This window comes from Centrocercus urophasianus, unplaced genomic scaffold, assembly GCF_019232065.1.
Source record: "Centrocercus urophasianus isolate 14NV4802_14NV808 unplaced genomic scaffold, USGS_Curo_1.0 seq_14, whole genome shotgun sequence".
NCBI classification, from domain to species: domain Eukaryota; kingdom Metazoa; phylum Chordata; class Aves; order Galliformes; family Phasianidae; genus Centrocercus; species Centrocercus urophasianus.
The window spans coordinates 37,330,450-37,349,342 of NW_024884586.1; the positions used below are offsets into that span (position 1 = coordinate 37,330,450).

An 18,893-nucleotide genomic window follows, 5' to 3' on the forward strand; every position below is an offset into this window, starting at 1 on the left:
TCTTCTGATGGAGCCCAGGTTACCATTGGACTTCCTAATTTCCTAGCTGCAAGCATGCACTGCTGGCTTATATTCAGTTTTTCATCCATCAGGACCCCAGATCCTTCTCCACAGGGATACTGCCAAGGATGAGTTCTTTGTCCACTGATGCTGACACTCCAATATAGAAGGCCACCAAACTGGTCAGGCATGACTTTCTCTTGGTGAAGCTATGCTGAACCTCCTCTCTGAAGGACTTCTCTTGTCATTTTTCACATGCTCAGCTCATTTCAAAAGTGCTTCACTTCAACATTTTGCTGGTCCTTGTTTAAACAGCATGATGGGGATAGTTTGGGATTTGTGAAGAGTTAAGAGAACCCATAGTAGGTTACAAGACTGTACACTAAAATCATGGAGTAGTTCAGGTCGGAAGGGACCTCTGCAGAATAGTTCAAACCAGGGGCCAATCTCCATTACATGCTGAGGAGCTTATCATATTATTATAGTAAGGAAAATAGCAACTAAGGTATCTGAAACTAAATGAAACTTAAACTGATCTCAAATATTCAAATAGAATATCTATTTTCACTTTCAGTAATTCAGCAAGTATTTGGTTATCTCCATTAAAAGTTACTTACATGCAAGAAAAAAAAGCCACATATATCATATACCTTTCAAATGCATTTTTAATTTGCAAAAAGTAAATTCTAGTTCCCTTGAATACAGAACTTCTGCTTCAAAATTGGACAAAACCCCTAGGAAAAAAGTTGCCTATGCAATAATAGTAAACTTAAGTTCTAGACACACTTGGAAAACACCAAGTAATGTGTTTGGCAAATGCTGATTATAGCTTCAAAATACCTGGTCATGATAAACTTCATGCAACTTCACTACATTGGGGTGTCCTTCACAGAGTTTCAGAGCTGTTATTTCTCTCTGGGTGTTCGCTTCCATCCTGAAAAAATTGAGAAAACATTTTGTATCAGTTTTACCAAGCAAACTGCACAGTGTGTTACGTTTTTATTTTTTTTTTTTTAATTGTTTGCTATCCAGGTTTTTGAACATTACAACCCCTTGAGCATAATTAAAACCATATTCAAAAGAACCTGAGAAAAATTATCCATGTAACCCTGCAAGTTCGGACATTTAAGAAATACCACACCCAAATCAAATGACTTTTTGATGCAACTGTAAATTACTGCAGCAAAAGCTGAAAAGGTTTCACAAAACTTCTATCTTAAACAAACCTTTCCCTTAGACCAAGGCAATTTGATTTCACCTCTGCTCCTACAAATATCTTTTAGCTCAGCTTTATCCTGAAGACTCAAATTATTGCCCCAACGCTCTCCATTCTTATAGGAGTAAATACTGCCAGTCCTGTGTAGAAATAATGAGTTCCCACTAGAAAAAAATAAAACCTGTAACAATCTATATAGGAATTACGTGATACACAGGAAACCCGGAACAGATGACTGTAAAAATATGAAATGGAAGAAATAAGAAGAGTCTTGCTCCAAAGCAAAAAATGATCTCACAATTCTCTTTCAAGTACTTAAATATCTACAGCCAAAAAATTTCAACATGTTGAACATTACGAAAACTTATATGAATACTGACTGAGAAGAACACCACTTTGTTTTCCTTTAAATACATATACTGACATATTTGGGGCAAAAAATACACAAATATTTTTGCCAAAACTCTCTCCTTTTGAGTAAGAAAGGCTAGTCCTGTACTAACTTAGGGAATGGCCTTATGGATAACACAGGTAGAATACCTCTTACCACATGTTCTGCATTTCTGGTTGCAGAAATGGTTTTGTGCTGTTGTTCTTAATTAGGACGAGAACCACAATGAGAATTTTGTACAGAAGAATTCTGCCTTTCTGCAGGCTTCATATAATCAAAAAGTGAACTAAGCCGTACCTCTGTTGACTTTCTTGTTTAAACTGGAAGTGATTTCAGGTCCTTAGCAAATTCAAAAGCCATCTTAGATAACTGTTTCCTCCTAGAAACTACTAGGAGAAGGTGGACCTAGGAAACAGGCTAAAAGGGCTCAATAATGTAAACAAACCTTTGAAATATGTGCCTGGACTTTTCTGAGTATTTCCCTTCTATTAATGGTTTGCATCTCAGTTTTGTAGACAGACAGTACTATGAAAAGCAAATGGAAGCTCTGAAACTGTAACTCAGGGAAGTTTACAGGACTCCGTTGTTTCTCTGGGTTTCAAGACAAACAGAAAAAAATTAAATTGTTGGATGGATCCAGCTGTACTAACAAAGCATGACCACTGAGGAATTTCTCGTTTTAGCTTTCATCCCAAGAACCTTGAAAAGGCTTGCCCATGTGTAGGATTCAGGTTGTGTATCTTTGATGGATAGGAGTAAAAGACCATCTGACTTCGAGGCAAAAGAAGTTACTAAAAACCTAGTACACTTCTCCTATCAGCAAGAGCTCGTGTGATTTTAAGAGCAATGTTATTTACAGTTTAACAGTTTCTTCTTCAAGGCTAGTTTCATTCTGAGAACAGATTTACTGCTACCTCTAAGAGCTACACAAACATGCTCCATGTCTGCTCACAAACTGCAACCCTGAAAAATGTTAGTACACAGACCACTTCTTACCTTCGTTTAGCCTGGTCCACCAAGATGAAGGAAAAAGAGCAAAAGAACCTGTGAGTAACATCATTTAGAGATGCCATCCTAAAAGACTAGGCCTGTGTGAAAAGTCCGTACTAATTTGATCATTGTTATCCAAAAACAATAATTATTTAAGGTGGATTTTTCCTTAAGATGAAATGCAAGTACTGATCAGCAGCTCTACACGCAGCACAGAAAAAAAAAAGTCTAAGCGTGGATGTATGACAGAAATTCAGATTAAAACATCCAACCTAGGTGTCTACTGCACATATGAAGTCTCAGTGTAACAACAGAAATTCTGGTTAATGAAGCTTACAGGGTAAACTATCCCACTCCAAAATATGTACTTCAAACAGGATTCAGTTGCCAAAGCATAGGAGAGCCTGGAAGAGATCTAGCAGTCACAAGAGTGATTTGTGAATTGGAGGACTCACAGGACACCAGTTGATTCTAAAATAGCATTACATCAATGCCTGTGTTTAGGTAACTGAATTCTACCGCTGCTGCCTGGTCGTTTGAATCTCTCTCTATAGGCTCCATTAATAGCTTTAATGATGTCACCACTAATCGTAGCAGACCTTAAAACTGGCCTTCTTACACTCTTCCCGTTCAAGAAGCATGTGATCAAACACTTAAGTCTACTGGACATTTAATTCAGAGGTATAGTCAAATGTGCTGGAGGAAGAGACCACAACGACCACTATCATGCTGAGAGTAGAACATCTGCACATTTCCCTTGCCTCTTCTGCCAGCACTGTACACCATGCTGGGGACATATTTAATAATGAATACTGAGCAAAATTAACCTATAATCAACCCCAAAATAATCCCTTATTTCCCTCTGGGAAGAAAATGCCGGAGGCATCTATTCTGGAAGAAGATCAGATGGTATCCATGAGCAAAGTGAATCAGCTGTCTCCACTGAAATGCTGCCTTCAGAACATCCAGGAAACGGATGTAAAGCAAAACTCCACAATCTAATTATATTTTACACACAGATTCATATTCAAATTAATTAGACCTGAAGCAAATCAAACTACATATACTACACATACTTTTCAAAAACAATGTCCTACACAAATCACTTGAGTTGCAAAAAAAAAAAAAAAAAAAAAAAAAAAAAAAAAGGAACAACCAAAAAACTAAATTTAGTTCACTTAGTTCTAAAGACTGGAGGACCTTTTACCCTCAACTCTGGTTTGGAGCAAAATCAGGGATAAAATATAAGCATGAACCAGGAAAAAGCCCTTCTTCTTGTGTCCTCCCAACAACAACAATATTTTGTTTCAAAAAACTCTCAGATTCTTTCAAAGATCATAAGTTTACTACATGTTTCTGTAGATACTGCAGAGGTATGTCAAAGAGGAAATCATTTTAAAGTTAATTTTCCACCTTCAAAAACGTAGCGAGCATTATTCTAATCCATGGGTGACAGTAAGCAAAGAAAATATTTTTATTGTCTTATAGAATATTTATACCTTTTGCTAATTATTTTTACTGCATACTCCTGGCTAGTTTTCTTGTGTAAGCACTTTCGACAAATGGAAAAACTTCCTTCTCCCAATGGTTTCTCTTTCAGATCCAGTTCATAATGTTGAAAAAATGGAGAGTCCTGTTAGGAAACTGTCTGTATTTAGTTCTGCAGAATACTTTTAGTATACACAGTCAAAGACAAAGAGTAAAGTTTTGTGAGTATTTTTACAATTTTAAATGTAGATGAAAAGAGCTCTCTTTTTGATAAAATATAAATCTTAATTTCTATTTAACAAAATGCATAAACTTTATTTTAACAATCAAAGAGTAAATCCTATGTTATTAAAAAAACAGTCTCTAAATAAAGCATCACTACTACAACAACAGCTTAAGGTACAACAGGTTCAGACAAACAGGATCAAAGAAGCTCATACATACATTTATTCACAAAACTATGTGTTAGTTTGAAGACATCACAATAGCGTGTGTTCATCTAAGGTTATTATACTTGGTCTTCTGGAAAACTAGACAATCATCTCATTGTTCAGACTAAACTTTAACCACTTCTTTATAGCACCACATGCAAATTATATGCTTGGATCATCTGAGGAGCCATTACAGAGAAAAGATACACGCATAATGACTATTCTGTAATCCGTAACACAGCTTGTGATTGCTGCTTTGAAAGTTATATGCTGTTCCAAGTCAACCAAATTAACTTAGTCTTGATATTATTATTACCTTCATCATAGCACTTCTGGCAATAGTTGTAGTTCCAGGTCGCTCATCCCCCACATAAAACTGAACAGGATCTACTGTAGCTGCATTGCGTTTAAACAAAATAGAAGGTGCAACGAAAGAATATCCCTATTAAATTAGAGACATCAGAAAAGGACAGACCTTGAAAGTGTTGCACACAAACTACAATACTGCGTATAAAATATCAGAAGTTTCTATGGAATTAAAAAAAAATTAAAACATTCATAACATGATACAGAAACTGTTGATTGGCTATTGATGAGGTGTTGTTGCTATGTTTGACATGATCAGATGTCCTTCTGAAAGTAGTTACACAATTCTCCAAAGTTGTAGGTAAAATAGCAACAATACAAAAATTCAGGGAAACAGGGCTAAAAATCTGACTGCTTAAATTATTCTGCAGTAATAAGAAAGGTTCATAATTCAAACTACCTGGCTTCCCCAAAAACCCATAAAAGTTAAGGTAGGAAACAGTTTTTATGTTCTGATATAAGCAACAGGCAGTCTTAAATGGCAAGACAAAATAAGCTTCATGTTATTGATGTGCCCCATTTAGGCATAACAAGAACCGCTGTGACTTCCACTGCAGGATGAGTTAGATATTACTATGACATACATAAAGGCTTTTCAATGGTCAGTACAAATCATACATTTCCAAAATACGATCCTGTATTCCTTTACACTAAGCATTAAGTTGCTCGAAGTAGGGGGCAGAGAAAACAGTAAACTGCTGGTGACCTCTGCAGTTTTCATCCCAAATTTGAGGCTGCATTTGAGCTGTTTGCCTGTTTGACATGCAGACTGTGTAGTCTAAGTAAAAATCATTCTTTAGTAGCGTGGAGGAGATGGTAAAGAAACCCGTGTTATTGATCTGCATGTGGTAGTCTAGTAATCAGAGCACTCAAAGTAATTGAAAGACCTACTTTCAATTCTGCTGTTAGCTCCCACTAATTTTGCAGTCACTGAACAAACAGACCTGGGAACTGGCACTGGAAATTACACAGATAATTCCCAGTAACTGAGAATGTGGGGAAAGCAAATCAAGCTGTAAACTTGGAATTGCTCAAGGCATGATTTTTTTTATTTTTATTTTTCTAAATGAACGCGAGTCCTTAAAATACCTGAAATATTTTTTCTGAAGTCTGAGGGGTTGCTGCAGGAGAATATGTTGGGTCCATTTCTGTAAACTCTTCTGCAAAGTTACTGACATCCAACTCATCTCTAATTACTGGTTTAAATGGAGCTGGCACTTTTTTGGCAGCTAAATCATCCCAATTTATATTCTAAACAAAAAAAGAAAAAAAAAGAAAAAAGAAGAATAAGCTTGAATGAAATCAAAATTTAAGAGAAGACAATATTAAGGAAAGAAATATCCAGAACCATACAGTCTTACTTCTACTTGCTACTTTCCACAAGAAAAAGCATTCAAATTATATTTGGCTAAATTCCTAGGATATACTGTTTATATCACAAACAAATCTTTGCATAAGATGTCAGAGGCAAAGTTTCAACAGTTACCTACATATTTTGGCAAATCTCTCCTGGCAGAGTTTATTAAGAAAAGGCCTGATCAAATGCATGTTTAAGTCTCATAGAAAGAATATAAATATATTCAACAGTGGAGATGAGCCAAACAACTAGTGTGACAACCTCTGAATTTCTTCCTCTATTTCACCGGAAACATCACTTATTTTTGTAAGCCATACTGCAAGTATATGGTATCCTGAACTCTTCATTGCCAATTCCTACTTGTTTACAAATCTCAGCTTCCACAGCCCTAAGATGAAGGGCTTAGTTGAGTAAATGGCTGGAAGTGGGGAGCATAGATACGGTACTAATGAAAAAATGATCCTATCTCCGTAAATGAATGGAACTGAAATGAAACCAAAATCAAGTAGTACCGTATTAAAAAAAAAAAAAAAAAGTATCTTTTAAAACGAATGCTGAATAAAGGATTTTAATGCTATGCAGATATCTGTCAGATTCTCCATGAAGGGAAGGAAATACAGAAGACATGAGAAGAAATTCAGAAGTTAAAAAGCCAATATGCTCATACTGAGTGCTGTAACTACATTGAATAGATTTATTTGAAATGTCTGATTTATCAACTATCAACTTTAAATACTACAAAATTTATACTAGTTAGAAATATATTTAACTTCATAAGTACCAGAAAAATATGTATTTTTCAAAGAAAACACACAATCTTAGCAACAATGTATGGAACAGTACAACTCTTGTACACAAGTACATTCTTACATCACTGCTTGATATCAAACTCCAACACACTAAAATCTGAATTGAATTAAAATCTACTAAACAAGACTAAAGGTTTAATTAGGCAAAGGCAAGCACAGAAGAGGAGTTCATCATTAATGGCGAATTCCACCAATATTCAAATTATTTTGTGGCACTGGTGCAAAGTTTTTTGTTTTCTGTTTTTTTTTTGGGGTTTTTTTTTTTTTTTTTTTTTTTTTTAACAAAACACAAAATGTATAATTTAAGAGCTTTTCGTTAAATCTTCTGGTTTGTATAATGTGGCTTTTGGCTGCTTCAAACAGCTGGTAGGAACAAACTTGGAAGAAATTAGAAAAGTTACTATGCCCTTGCTGTAGTGTGTACAAAAATCATATGTACAAGCACATGGATGTTCTTATCAACTCTAGTGCAATTAACACACTTGCAAGCTACTTGTTACCAAAACAATGCAATTTCTTTTGAATTAGATTTCAAAGGCATTAACATAGAGTAATGTGGGGAAAATTCTTTTATTTCTTCACCTGGAAAAAGGGATGCTGTTTGATTTCATCAGCATCAGTTGGACCACAACCTAGTCTCTTCTTGGGGTCTTTTATCAAAAGGCGCTGAATTATATCCTTTGACAGTGCACTCATTTCTTGTGGGTAAGGTGGCTCACTTTTCAATATTCTCCTACAAAACAAACAAAATCACATCTGATAATTACTTAATGTGCTAAGCATTAAATCAACGAGTTACCATACTAATGGTAGTGCTATGTACCTAGAGACAGAAGAATGGTAAATCTGAACTTTTTTTTTTATTATTTTAAGAATACTTGAGGAAATACGTAAACAGGACATCTTTTGGGGGTAAATCAAGCAAAAAATTAGGCCAAATTCCCAGACATATGGACAAGCACCAGCAGGAAGTCGGCACAGCTTTTGTAAGGAGTCTGTGGAAGAACTGTCCCTTAGGATTTCTTATGAGTAAAGAAGTGAGCCAGAGTGATTTGTCTCATAATTCCAATCACCATTGGGATTTATGAAGGGCTTTTAGTTTAAAAAAAAAAAAAAAAAAAAAAAGTCAGACACTTAGGGAAATTAATTTGTTACGTGATAAGGATAACAGTCCTGGCATAGATAACATTCAGTTAAGTCAAAATAGAGGAATAGAGTAAATGGTAAACTCACAACAGGTAGAATTATAAGTTGATGTTATTTTTGGGGTGTTGTGCTGGGACCAGTGCTGTTGAACAGGCTCATAGCTAACCCAAGAAAAATGCTGAGCAATGAGTAATACAAGCAAACACTTTCATAAATTTCTTAAGGGCAAGGACAGATGATGAAGAGTTGTATGAGGTTCTCATGAAGCATGGCAATAAAAAGGACAACAAATTTTCAGTCTAAGAAAGAAGCTTAATCCAAGAGAGAAAAAACAATCATAGCTTCATACTTTATCACTACTGCCCAAAACAAATCACATAGCTAACAATATAGCTTAATAAAAACACCAACATCATGCTTGACAACAGTCAAAAAACACAACTCCAACGTGAAGAAAACAGAGAGAGAAAACACTTATACCACATGAGGTTTGCTTGCACACTTAACATTGTGTACAGTACCTGTGCCCTCCTCTCAAAAGGAAGCACTATGACTCAGAGAAGAGTAACAGAATTAATCAAAGATACAGAATATATTTTCGATGAAGAACAACAACAGAGGCTACAACTCTTCAACTTTGTGAAAAGATGACTGTAAGTGAACAGGCATAGTGTTCCTCTGAAAATGATGAATGGCAAAAAGAAAGTAGGTAGGGACCTCACTATCTGTTCTAACACAAGAACTAGAAGTCATCAAATGAGATTAGTGAAAGTTCAACATCTTGGAAACCTAAGCAGAATCACGCTTCAACAACTAGCTTTGTATGTGAAGCTCCCATGTTTTACATAAAGAAGGCAAATTCTTCAATTACTCCAAATGTACTATCTAAAGGTAAGGACACTGAAGGAAAAAATCGAGAACACAAACAGCATACCCCAAGGATATATTAAAAAGTTCTAAAAAGGCAGGCACACACATTGCCTACGTGCACACTCACTGTGGTAATTTCAGGCAGTACAATACATGGAGAACTTAAAATACACAGAGGACTCCAGTAAGCACATACTGAAAGATTTTGAACACCAACTGAGATTGAAACAACGTAAGGTTGTAGCAGCACTAAAAATCTCACATTTTCAACTGATGTCAACTTAGAAGCAAGCTACAGCGGTCAATTTAATCCCTAAACAAGAAGAATCTTACGCTAAGCCCAGAGAAGAAGGAAAGATTCAACCTCTTTAGAAATCATCCAGTTTTCATTATGAGATGAAAGTTATCATCTATCACCCTCCTCTGGGATTAGCCTGAAAGAAGATGCCTGAACCTGACTATGGAAGTCATGATAATAAAAGATTCCAAGCTCAGAACCTAAAGTTTGTTTTTTATTTCCACCAGGTAAAAGAGTAATCCATCAGATTATGGAAAACTGGAAGGACAAATTTGTTGTCCTTTTTATTGCCATGCTTCATGAGAACCTTGTACAACTCTTCATGAACTGAAACCATAGCTGACCAAAAGAACATTAGGTTCATGCCAGAACTGCCACCACAGCCTATCATCAGTGCTGGTATAACTGCATCATATGCATCACCAAAAATATACATATCCATCCTCATTCTCAGAGGATAACAGAAAGTAACCCCAAGCTAGAAACTTATTAAAGAGTATGGGGACAAACTTCTGAAGAAGATTTTTCATCTTCACATTTAAAAACAACTCTACTGAATGTCCTGTCCTCTCAGAACTATTAATACCAGATTCTTTCGTACCAACTCATAGATGACAGAACATCCCTAATTCTAATAAAAGTTAAGCAAGTCAGAGGCCTTGATATGATAGTTATAACTTTCTTGAAACAGTCTGCTTTATTAAAAGCCTGAACTGATGTGTAGGCAACGTCACTGATGTAATTCATACTAAATTTAGCATTAAATGCTTTGCTTCTTGTGCAAGAAATATAACACATTTCTATCTGTTAGAAAAGCATCACTGCATTATCGCCTATCATTACTTGGACTCCGAGCTCCCTACAAAGTTTGGCAATGCTGTGCATTGCAGGTAAATAGCTATAAGCTCTACCTGCTTACAAACAAGAACAAAATTATAGAAAATACTGTGCAAGTCAGAAGTTCAATTTAGCAACTGCTCTGTCCTTGAAAATATCTAGTAATTACTGCCTTAGACTTTTACAGGTAGAGAACAAAGAACATCACTGTCATCCCAACTTGATAGACCTTTTCCAAACAGTTTCACAACAAAGAGGTTTTCCACAGAACTGTGGACAAAATGTACTTATGAGAGATGGCCAAGTCTCAGCCATCCTCTCTGAAGCATAAATAAATTCACAGACAGGGGCTTTAATACAAGGGAAATTAGGTATGAGCTTACATTGCACTTCCCATGAAAGAAAAGTACACAGTGCTATGATAAAAGAACTGAACACAATCTCTCATCAGAGTAAAAAGCATAAAACACAGAGACTATTTCTGACAGAACAACTGAACTGCTCATAACAGATATTTGATAATAGAAGTCAAAGCTCATATTTAAAACCAGATATCCTTTGTGTCACACACAAGAATAAAATTTCAGTATAGAATATTTAAGATTATTTCCCACCTTGGTAAAATAAGAGAAAGGTCTGCATTCATTTAGAACAAGACTTCTTCCCCAAACCCAGAAAAATCAAAGGCTACAAGAAGAAATAAGAGAAGAAAGAGAAGAAGAGGAAACCGTACTCTGTAAGTCTACTCTTAGGGAATACAATTTCTGCTTAGAAAGCTGCCATCAATAAAGAAGCTTCTAACAGCTTTTATCTCTGTGCAAGTGCCAGTCATTTCATCACTACTGGCAACTACAGATATTTGATGACATTATCTGCAATTCAGTTTTTCATAATTTTAGAGAGGAAATGAAACTAGAAAGATCAAATGATATCCATGGAGAGATGCTGTATAGTATAAACGAGTGTGTAGCATATACATCAACCAGAAAAAAAACGCATACCAATATTAACATGTGGGCAGAAGAAGGCAGTAAACTTGCCACAGCTAACATTTGGTCAGAGATCAGTCTACTAGCTATGGATCCAGCAGCCTTGCAACTTTGACTTTAATCATAAACTATCAGGAAAATAAGATATTCAAGAACTCATGAGGACCTACCAAGACAGTTGGCACCAAGAACCCTGCAGAACTAAGTACTAAGTAGTTTAGTAGTTAACCAGTACTAAGAAGTTTTCTTGTTTTCTGGACAAACTGTATCTATAAAGTTTATTTATATAGTCAAGGCTTTCTTTAAAAAATAATTTAAGAAATCCAGACTTCAGAGTCTCATTTAGACATAACAGAAGTGAGAAATCAACAAACTCCCAAATTCAAGTAAGCCAGAGTTAATTTGAGTGTAATTCCATAATGACTGAGAATGAAGCCTGGACATTTGTTTTGTTACTGGATTCTTCTTTCCCACCAAGAACAACTTCTGGAGGTGGTTCTATGAGTTTTCTGTTCTGATAGACAAACAGAAAACAAAATGCATATCTCAACATTCCAGTAAATTTTCTGAACTTATAACAGAAGTTAATAAATCATCTACATGACTCATGTAACTTCTCTTACCAATTGTAACTTCAGACTTCCTCAGCAGAGAGTCAGAAACACAGCAGTCATATTCAAAAAAGAGCAAGACCTCTGTTAGTCTGGACTTCCAAATTGACCTTAACAGCGGTTATTAATTTGTGCAATTTTAGCCTTCACCTCCTTCTGCTCCAAGAGTAAGCTAATCATAGGAAATGCTTCCTTCTGGGAGAAAACTCAGTAAGGTATCTGGAACTATCTTATTGTACTGTCTTTTTTAAATGCTTCGGTATTGAAACCAAACCTTAAAGAGTACAGATTACCAAACATAAGGAAGCTGACAGTCAGGAAAACTTGACTCACAAAATACATTAATGGTATAGGTTATTTCATTTCCATGTGTCATTCTCATTTCTTCTCAGAAATCTAAGTATGGCTAGAAAGGGTCACATTCTTTGTTTCATGTTATACACTAGCAAAATAAATACTACCCACGAGAAAAAGGTGAGAATAGGGTTCATCCTGATAATTTAAAGTTATAAATGTGATGGAGGAGTCTAGCAAGACAAGATAAAAATCTCCATAGCTAAATATTTTTCATTACCTATCAAAATGTTGAATGCGATAATTCTATTCACATGTTTCATTTTATTTCCCTTTTAACTGTAAATATGCAACAGGGCCAGCCAGCCACAAAACTGTGGGTTCCACTGTAGCTTAAACAAAGCTTTCATAAAAGTCAATTTCAGTTTTTTAACCTCAACAAACCACTGAACTAATCTATCTGCTTTCAGATGACATTCCAACAGAACCAGAGCACATGAATCATTAAGCTGGTAACTCTTCTTAATTCCTAAATTTTAGATTAAAATTCTCACTAAATATGTATTACAGCACAAGCATCACTTTGTGAGGAAGCATGTAGAACGTGCTGTTTTGAACCTTACCTAGAAATCTCAGCTTGAGAATTCTTCTCTCCATCGACCGTAAATGGTGATGCTCCAGTTAGCAATTCATACATAAGAACACCAACACTCCACCAATCAACAGCCTATAGAACAATGAGAACTAAGTTAAGATGCAGCAAAGTAAAATCATTAACAAAAGGAGGAACTAAGCAAAGTAACCAATAAACAAAGTAGCTAGCAAAAAGAACAGCCCACCTATCTCTCCAAAGACAAACCTGGACACAATAAGGCTTAAACGAGAGCAGTAATGACTGGATGTGTTTTCTATGCTAAAATAACTTAGAACTGAGCAGAGAGTTTCAAAATCAACTAATTTCTCAAGTTAAGTCCTTCCATTTGCTAATAAAGATTCATTCTGTTTTTCACCATAATTTATTTTTACAATTGTGAAATAAAAGAAGTGAAAGTAACAGAGGAACCAAAGGCTTACTAAGAATTAGCAGAACCTGAGCTTTTAGGAACTTTTGAAAAGCACTCTTTCCAAAGAGCAACAGATCTCAGTTAACAGTTAATCAGGACACCTGAAAATGCTATAGAATTTCACCTTACTCTTCCACAGTAATGCGATCTTTTGGCTTCATACACAATCACATTATCTGTATCTTTGAGACCGAGCCTGTTGTCTGCATTTTTTAAAGCAGCTCTATGTTAAAAAATGCCTTTGGCTGTGGATAATGACATTCATAGCTACACTGTATCTGATTTTGTCTATTCCAATATTTGGAGCAGGCTATGTTGTTTCAAGAATAGATAGTTACCTGGAGGTAGAAAGCAGAGGTTTTCTAAAAGGAAAGAACTTTTTCCAGGTAAAATACTCAAATTACCTCTGCACTCTCATACTCACTGTTGCTTCTGAAACTTTTAAAAAATATTTTAAAAGTAATTTTTCATTTTCCATAAGCTTTTTTTCCTCTTTTGTAAAAAAAGAAAGATCTGCAGAATCCAAATCAAACCTAAAAATACCAGAGCAAGCTTTTAATACAAACAAGATAGCTATCTAGAAGAGATTACAAGCAAAACCACTGATTTATCAAAAGCAGAGCATACCAATGCAATCTCATTTTCTCTTTGCAACCTGGGTTTTAATTAAGCAGTCAATACAAAATGACATTCTAACACTGTGCCACATAAGACCACCAAGGATGAACCAAGAATTTATGGTGTAAACAATTACCAGCACCTACAGAACTGAAAACGATCACCCTTAAACAGTTGGCAGTAATTTGCCGAACTGCTGAGCTATTTCTTATAGCACATTATAAGCTCTGCTATATATCTCATGAAAGTATCATCAAGTAGAACTAATCAAAGATAACAGAACATAAATGGCTTTTAAAATCAGCAACAGAACTGAATTTGTAAGCACTTGAGAAAAAAAAAAAAATCACAACTCGAAAGTGACCAATGCATTGCAGAGATACTCTGAAATAGGCATGATCAAACTAAGGGGAAATACAGAGTACAGGAAATGGACCTTAGATTCATAAATCTGAAAAACTGTATTTTTAATAACGATCACACAAGCAGTACTGCAGAAAAAGATGCAGAGGCTACAGTGGAACAAAAATAGGTGTGAGACAAAGACTAAATAGAAAGATAAGTCATATTTTATTTCATGTTTAATAAAAGAATCAGGGAGGCAATCAATCTGCTGTACTTCAAACTGCCAACACTTTGCTGAAGTACTGTGCCCACTGTAGTGCAAATTCAGATAAAAAGAGATGCAGAATGAACAAAGAGAGGAGAAAGGACCTTCTAAGGCAAAGTCAAACTGAGTCCAGTAATTTAAGAAAAGGAAATAGAGGATGATGTAAAATTTTCCAGTGCTTAAAAAGTCTATTGTAAGAACTGTGATCAATTATATTCAAGAACACCCTACAGAACAACAAATCAATTCAATCTACAACTAAACATCAAATATCAGATAGTCAAAAAATTTTCAGTGCACCAAGTAATCAGAATAATTTATCTAGAAATAATGTAGAATTGTGCCTATGGAGTAGAGCTGGTGGAGGTCTTCTTGTTTCAAATATCATCTGCGAATTATGGTCATCTTAAGCTCTGCTATTAATTACTGCCACTGTAATTCATATTAAAACTTGTGCCTCAAGTTAAACTGCATTTTTTTTGGATAATCTGAAATAATTTCCTGATCATATGTTAATAACTCCCTCGAGACCTCTTGAAAGATAATAGACTTACCTGATGTACAATTTAAAAAACGTATCAGAATTAGTCACAAAGCAGTTGTTTTTTCCACTCTAAACTAAACAGTTTAAGTAAAAGAAAGTATGAGTTAAATTTGTTGTCACACTGTATGTTTAGAATGAGATATGAATATAAGAAAGAACAGCCTTCATAGCTTTAGAAATACACCTTTTACTTAGATTAAAAACTAACTTTACAATAAAAATAAATTATATTGATGCTTTTAAATAAAGGCAATAAATAATTAATCTTAGGATAACCTGAAACAATGCATGTTTTTAAGTAAGGCACCATCTTATTCTATATCAAAAATTACCTCAAAATGAACAACAGCCTGAATAATTCACTTTTTTGTGGTAATAAACTTAGAACATACCTTATCATGTCCTGTATCTCCTCCTCTTACAATATCTGGAGCCATGTATTCTATTGTTCCACAGAAAGAATATGCTCTCTCATTCTATTAAAAAAACAAAGAAAGTAAAATTTGTATCAAATAATTATACTGTACAAGTAATATGGGACAAATATGGCTAATCTTCCAAGATGTTGGCAGCAATTCTTCTCCACATAGCTCAGAACTGCTAGCTAAACAATATGTAGAGCTATATCACAAAGCGCTACAGAATATTTAGTCTTCTACAAAAAAAAAAATGTTGTAAGTTTGTGTGGTAGTCTAACATAAGCACACAAAGAAGTAATACGTCAATATCTTAAAAATATTCCTTAGTCTAAACGATCCCTCCATTTCAAAGCTACACAATATAGACATTCATTCTGAAGGCTGCAACATCAACACTCTAACAACAAACGAAACCTTTAGGTAAAGAAGAGCAATTCACTATAAGCTGCACAATGTGACTAAATTACATAAAAGATCCTTCGTGCTTCTCGTATTTAGGAATTTGTTATGTCCTCTAGAAAAGTAACTCCCTTTCACAACACACAAAAACCCACAACATTCTCCCAAGAAGAGACTTGGAGAGAGACAAGAGAGAGAAAGTGAAAGACAGAAAGAGCTGTGAATTTAATTTTATTCTATATACTGAAATTACTGTTCTGATTATGTTCAAAACTAAGGTGCTTGCACAGGCATGTATAATTGTTCCCTGTTAGCGATTTACCTTTGAGGTCAACATGAGGTCATGCTGTACCTTGCTAATGACGAAAGCACATGTGTTTGGGCCATGCAACTTTGTTCCTCCCTTATCCTTCATGCTTCTAGCATTTTGGGGAGAGATCCTGACAGGTCCTTTAAAGAAGAGTGTTCAAAAAAGCAAATATTTCAAAAGTCAGGTTTTACATTCGTAGACTCAGATTCGGAGTTTAAAACAGGTGCTATCAATGTACTGCACTAATGAGAGCAAGCTTCTAAAATTAGAAATAGTGCTCAGTGCTATTGTGAGGCATTAAAAAAAAAATCAAACAGTCAAACAGCATATTTTTAAACTGTTATTAAAACACATATACTGTGACTGGTTGAGGGGGCATTTGGGTAAAATTCTGAGCTTAAAGTAGTTCTGGGCCTCATTTGGTTCAACTGTTAACTTGATATATTGAGACAAAGTCATAAAAATAATAAACTTTTCATGATACTACTTTCTTTTGACACAAGCATTATTTCCTCTTCTAACATCTTTCTCAGTACCTGTTATCTAGAAGAAACATCCAGAAGTGAAAACAAACCAAAAAGTTAGAAATTCCAAGCCCCTCATCCCAGCAGCAGCCAACACGAAGCTATTAAAGTATAGCTCTGTTCACTCTTCCTTAAACTGTGGGAGGAGAGAAGGAGGGACGAAGGGAAGGAAGAAAAAGGAAGGAGACTAAAAAAGAAAATGAAACGTTTCTTTGCATGCTACCTGTCCAAAGAGTAAAGAAAACACAGTCAAGCTAAGCTTAGTGAAAACAATTTGTAATGTTTGTATTTCAAATAAATTGATGATTGCTGTATCATTTAGTTAGCTGCAAAATCAGCAGTTTGTTCTTCAAAATTGTGGTTTTGTCTCCATCGTGCACAGTAAAACCAGGCTTTGAACCCCTATGATGACAAGACTAGGGACATAGATGTATATATGAATGTATACAGTGGTACAGCAGAATGTTTACAACCTCCACTATCAAGCACTGGAATATACCTTCAGATGGTAAGACAGCTCACTGAAAACATTTCAAAACACACAAAATTATCAGTACTTTCTGAAGGAAAATTACAACCAACAAATTATGAACAGGATTTTCAATTATATTTCTTAGCTTTTTGTCTAGAAGATCAAAAATAATAAAAGATGCATTATTAAATAGTTATTATTTAATGAACTTTATATTTTAATATGAAATATTGAATTTCTAGAACAATTTTTGAAAATTAGTTATTTCTTTCTTAAATTCTTGTCTCAAGCAGCTTTTGCTGTCCCTTGCAAAATTCAATCTCCTGAAATAATTCTGAACGCTTAAATATCTGTATCTTTTTAAGTCTTTTCTTCCAATTGAATTTCAATATTAAAAAGTCATAATGTAAGTGACAAAGCTCTTCATAAATCAAAAACACTCAGGAATAAATCTGTAATGAGGTTCATAAAAATTCCAATTTCTTATTCCATGATGTACTTTTATCCTTTAGATCTTGTTTTCTTTCCAAGCAACAGCAGTCTACTGATAAAACTCCAAGGCTGAACAGAGCCAAGAAAAGGAAAGCAGATGTTTATTACAAGCAGAGTTCTAAGCAAGAAATTAGATAGAAAACTGCCAAAGTTAGGTAAGAAAAAAAAAAAAAAAGACCCACTGTGTGTTTTCTTCATACTCAATACTGATTTGTCATTAAATGCACTAACTTTCGTACATCAGAACCCCTGTTGGTAACATTTGTTGACTGTTAAAAGGAGACAACAAGAAATTTATATCAACTATTCATCATTTCTCAATTAACTACACACACAAAAAAAGTGAAACCAAACCAAACCAGGTGAAGATGGTGAGACACTGGAAAAGGTTGCCCAGAGGGGCTCACTGGAAGCACCCCCTCACTGGAAGCATTCAAGGCCAAGCTGGACGGGGCTTTGAGCAACCTGGCTTAGTGGGAGCTATCTCTGCCCATAGCAAGGGGGCTGAAACTATAGGATCTCAAAGGTCCCTTCAAATCCAAACCATTATATAATTTGTTTGTTTCTTAAGTTCAGCAGCATAGGGCACAGTCCCCTAATTTCCTTGCAATCATTCTGCCTAACTTGAGTGTCCTAGAGAAGCAATACCTTTAGCACCATGTCTGCACGACTTTTGCAACATTTGCACTGCACATTCTACCAGAATATGCATTTCTGCATCCCGTTTCCATTTTCTCTGATCAAAAGAACGAATAGCATATTTGCCTTCCAACCAGGAAACATTGATAATACCTAGCCACAGAGTACCTAAAGCTGCTATCCAAAAGGATAGAGAATTAGAACCTGGTGATTGGTCAGGATGGAGGTGGAATATGGGTTATCATTTAACCTGGAACAGTCATTATGACTAAGCAAAAAACCTCAAATGCCACCAGAATAACAGAGATCTTGCAACATCATGCACTTGCTGACCTTATGGTACCATCATTTGGCCCTACTATAAAATGAAGGAATGCTAGGCAGGCATTACAACAACATAAAGATCCAGAAGAGACAAGCATAAACCTTCCTCATTACAGAATTAGGGCCTGTGGCCTTTGGAGATCTGTGATAGGCTCTCCAATCCAGAGAAATGACATTAAATCTGGCAAAAGAGCAGGAAGAAGAAACTCCATTTCCCTGCAGAGAATAAGCAAACTCACCACTTCTGACAAAACATACTCCAGAGCTTGAGTGAAGGGTGGATGAGGGCATAGAAACAACTCAGGTGTCTTAAAATAGTCATTCTTGTTTGCAGATACACTTTACAGCATGCGCCACTGCTCCAAGAGACACGTGGCTCCTACAG

At 35.4% G+C, this 18,893-nt stretch overlaps 1 protein-coding gene across 5 annotated transcripts in view; it reads right to left on the reverse strand.

Annotated features, from left to right (window-relative positions):
• Positions 1–18,893, reverse strand: part of RPS6KA5 (ribosomal protein S6 kinase A5) — a 62,846-nt gene that overhangs the window by 10,257 nt on the left and 33,696 nt on the right. For 3 of the 5 annotated variants that reach the window (XM_042813597.1, XM_042813598.1, XM_042813599.1), the window contains 7 exons: positions 15,322–15,405; positions 12,717–12,820; positions 7,631–7,781; positions 5,972–6,133; positions 4,833–4,958; positions 4,097–4,230; positions 841–934 (listed from right to left, as the gene is read on the reverse strand). In XM_042813597.1, the coding sequence (XP_042669531.1) occupies positions 841–934; positions 4,097–4,230; positions 4,833–4,958; positions 5,972–6,133; positions 7,631–7,781; positions 12,717–12,820; positions 15,322–15,405 (855 nt within the window). Of the gene's footprint in view, positions 1–840; positions 935–4,096; positions 4,231–4,832; positions 4,959–5,971; positions 6,134–7,630; positions 7,782–12,716; positions 12,821–15,321; positions 15,406–16,069; positions 16,198–18,893 lie in introns of all 5 variants that reach the window. The other 2 variants (XM_042813602.1, XM_042813600.1) reach the window with 2 other exon arrangements.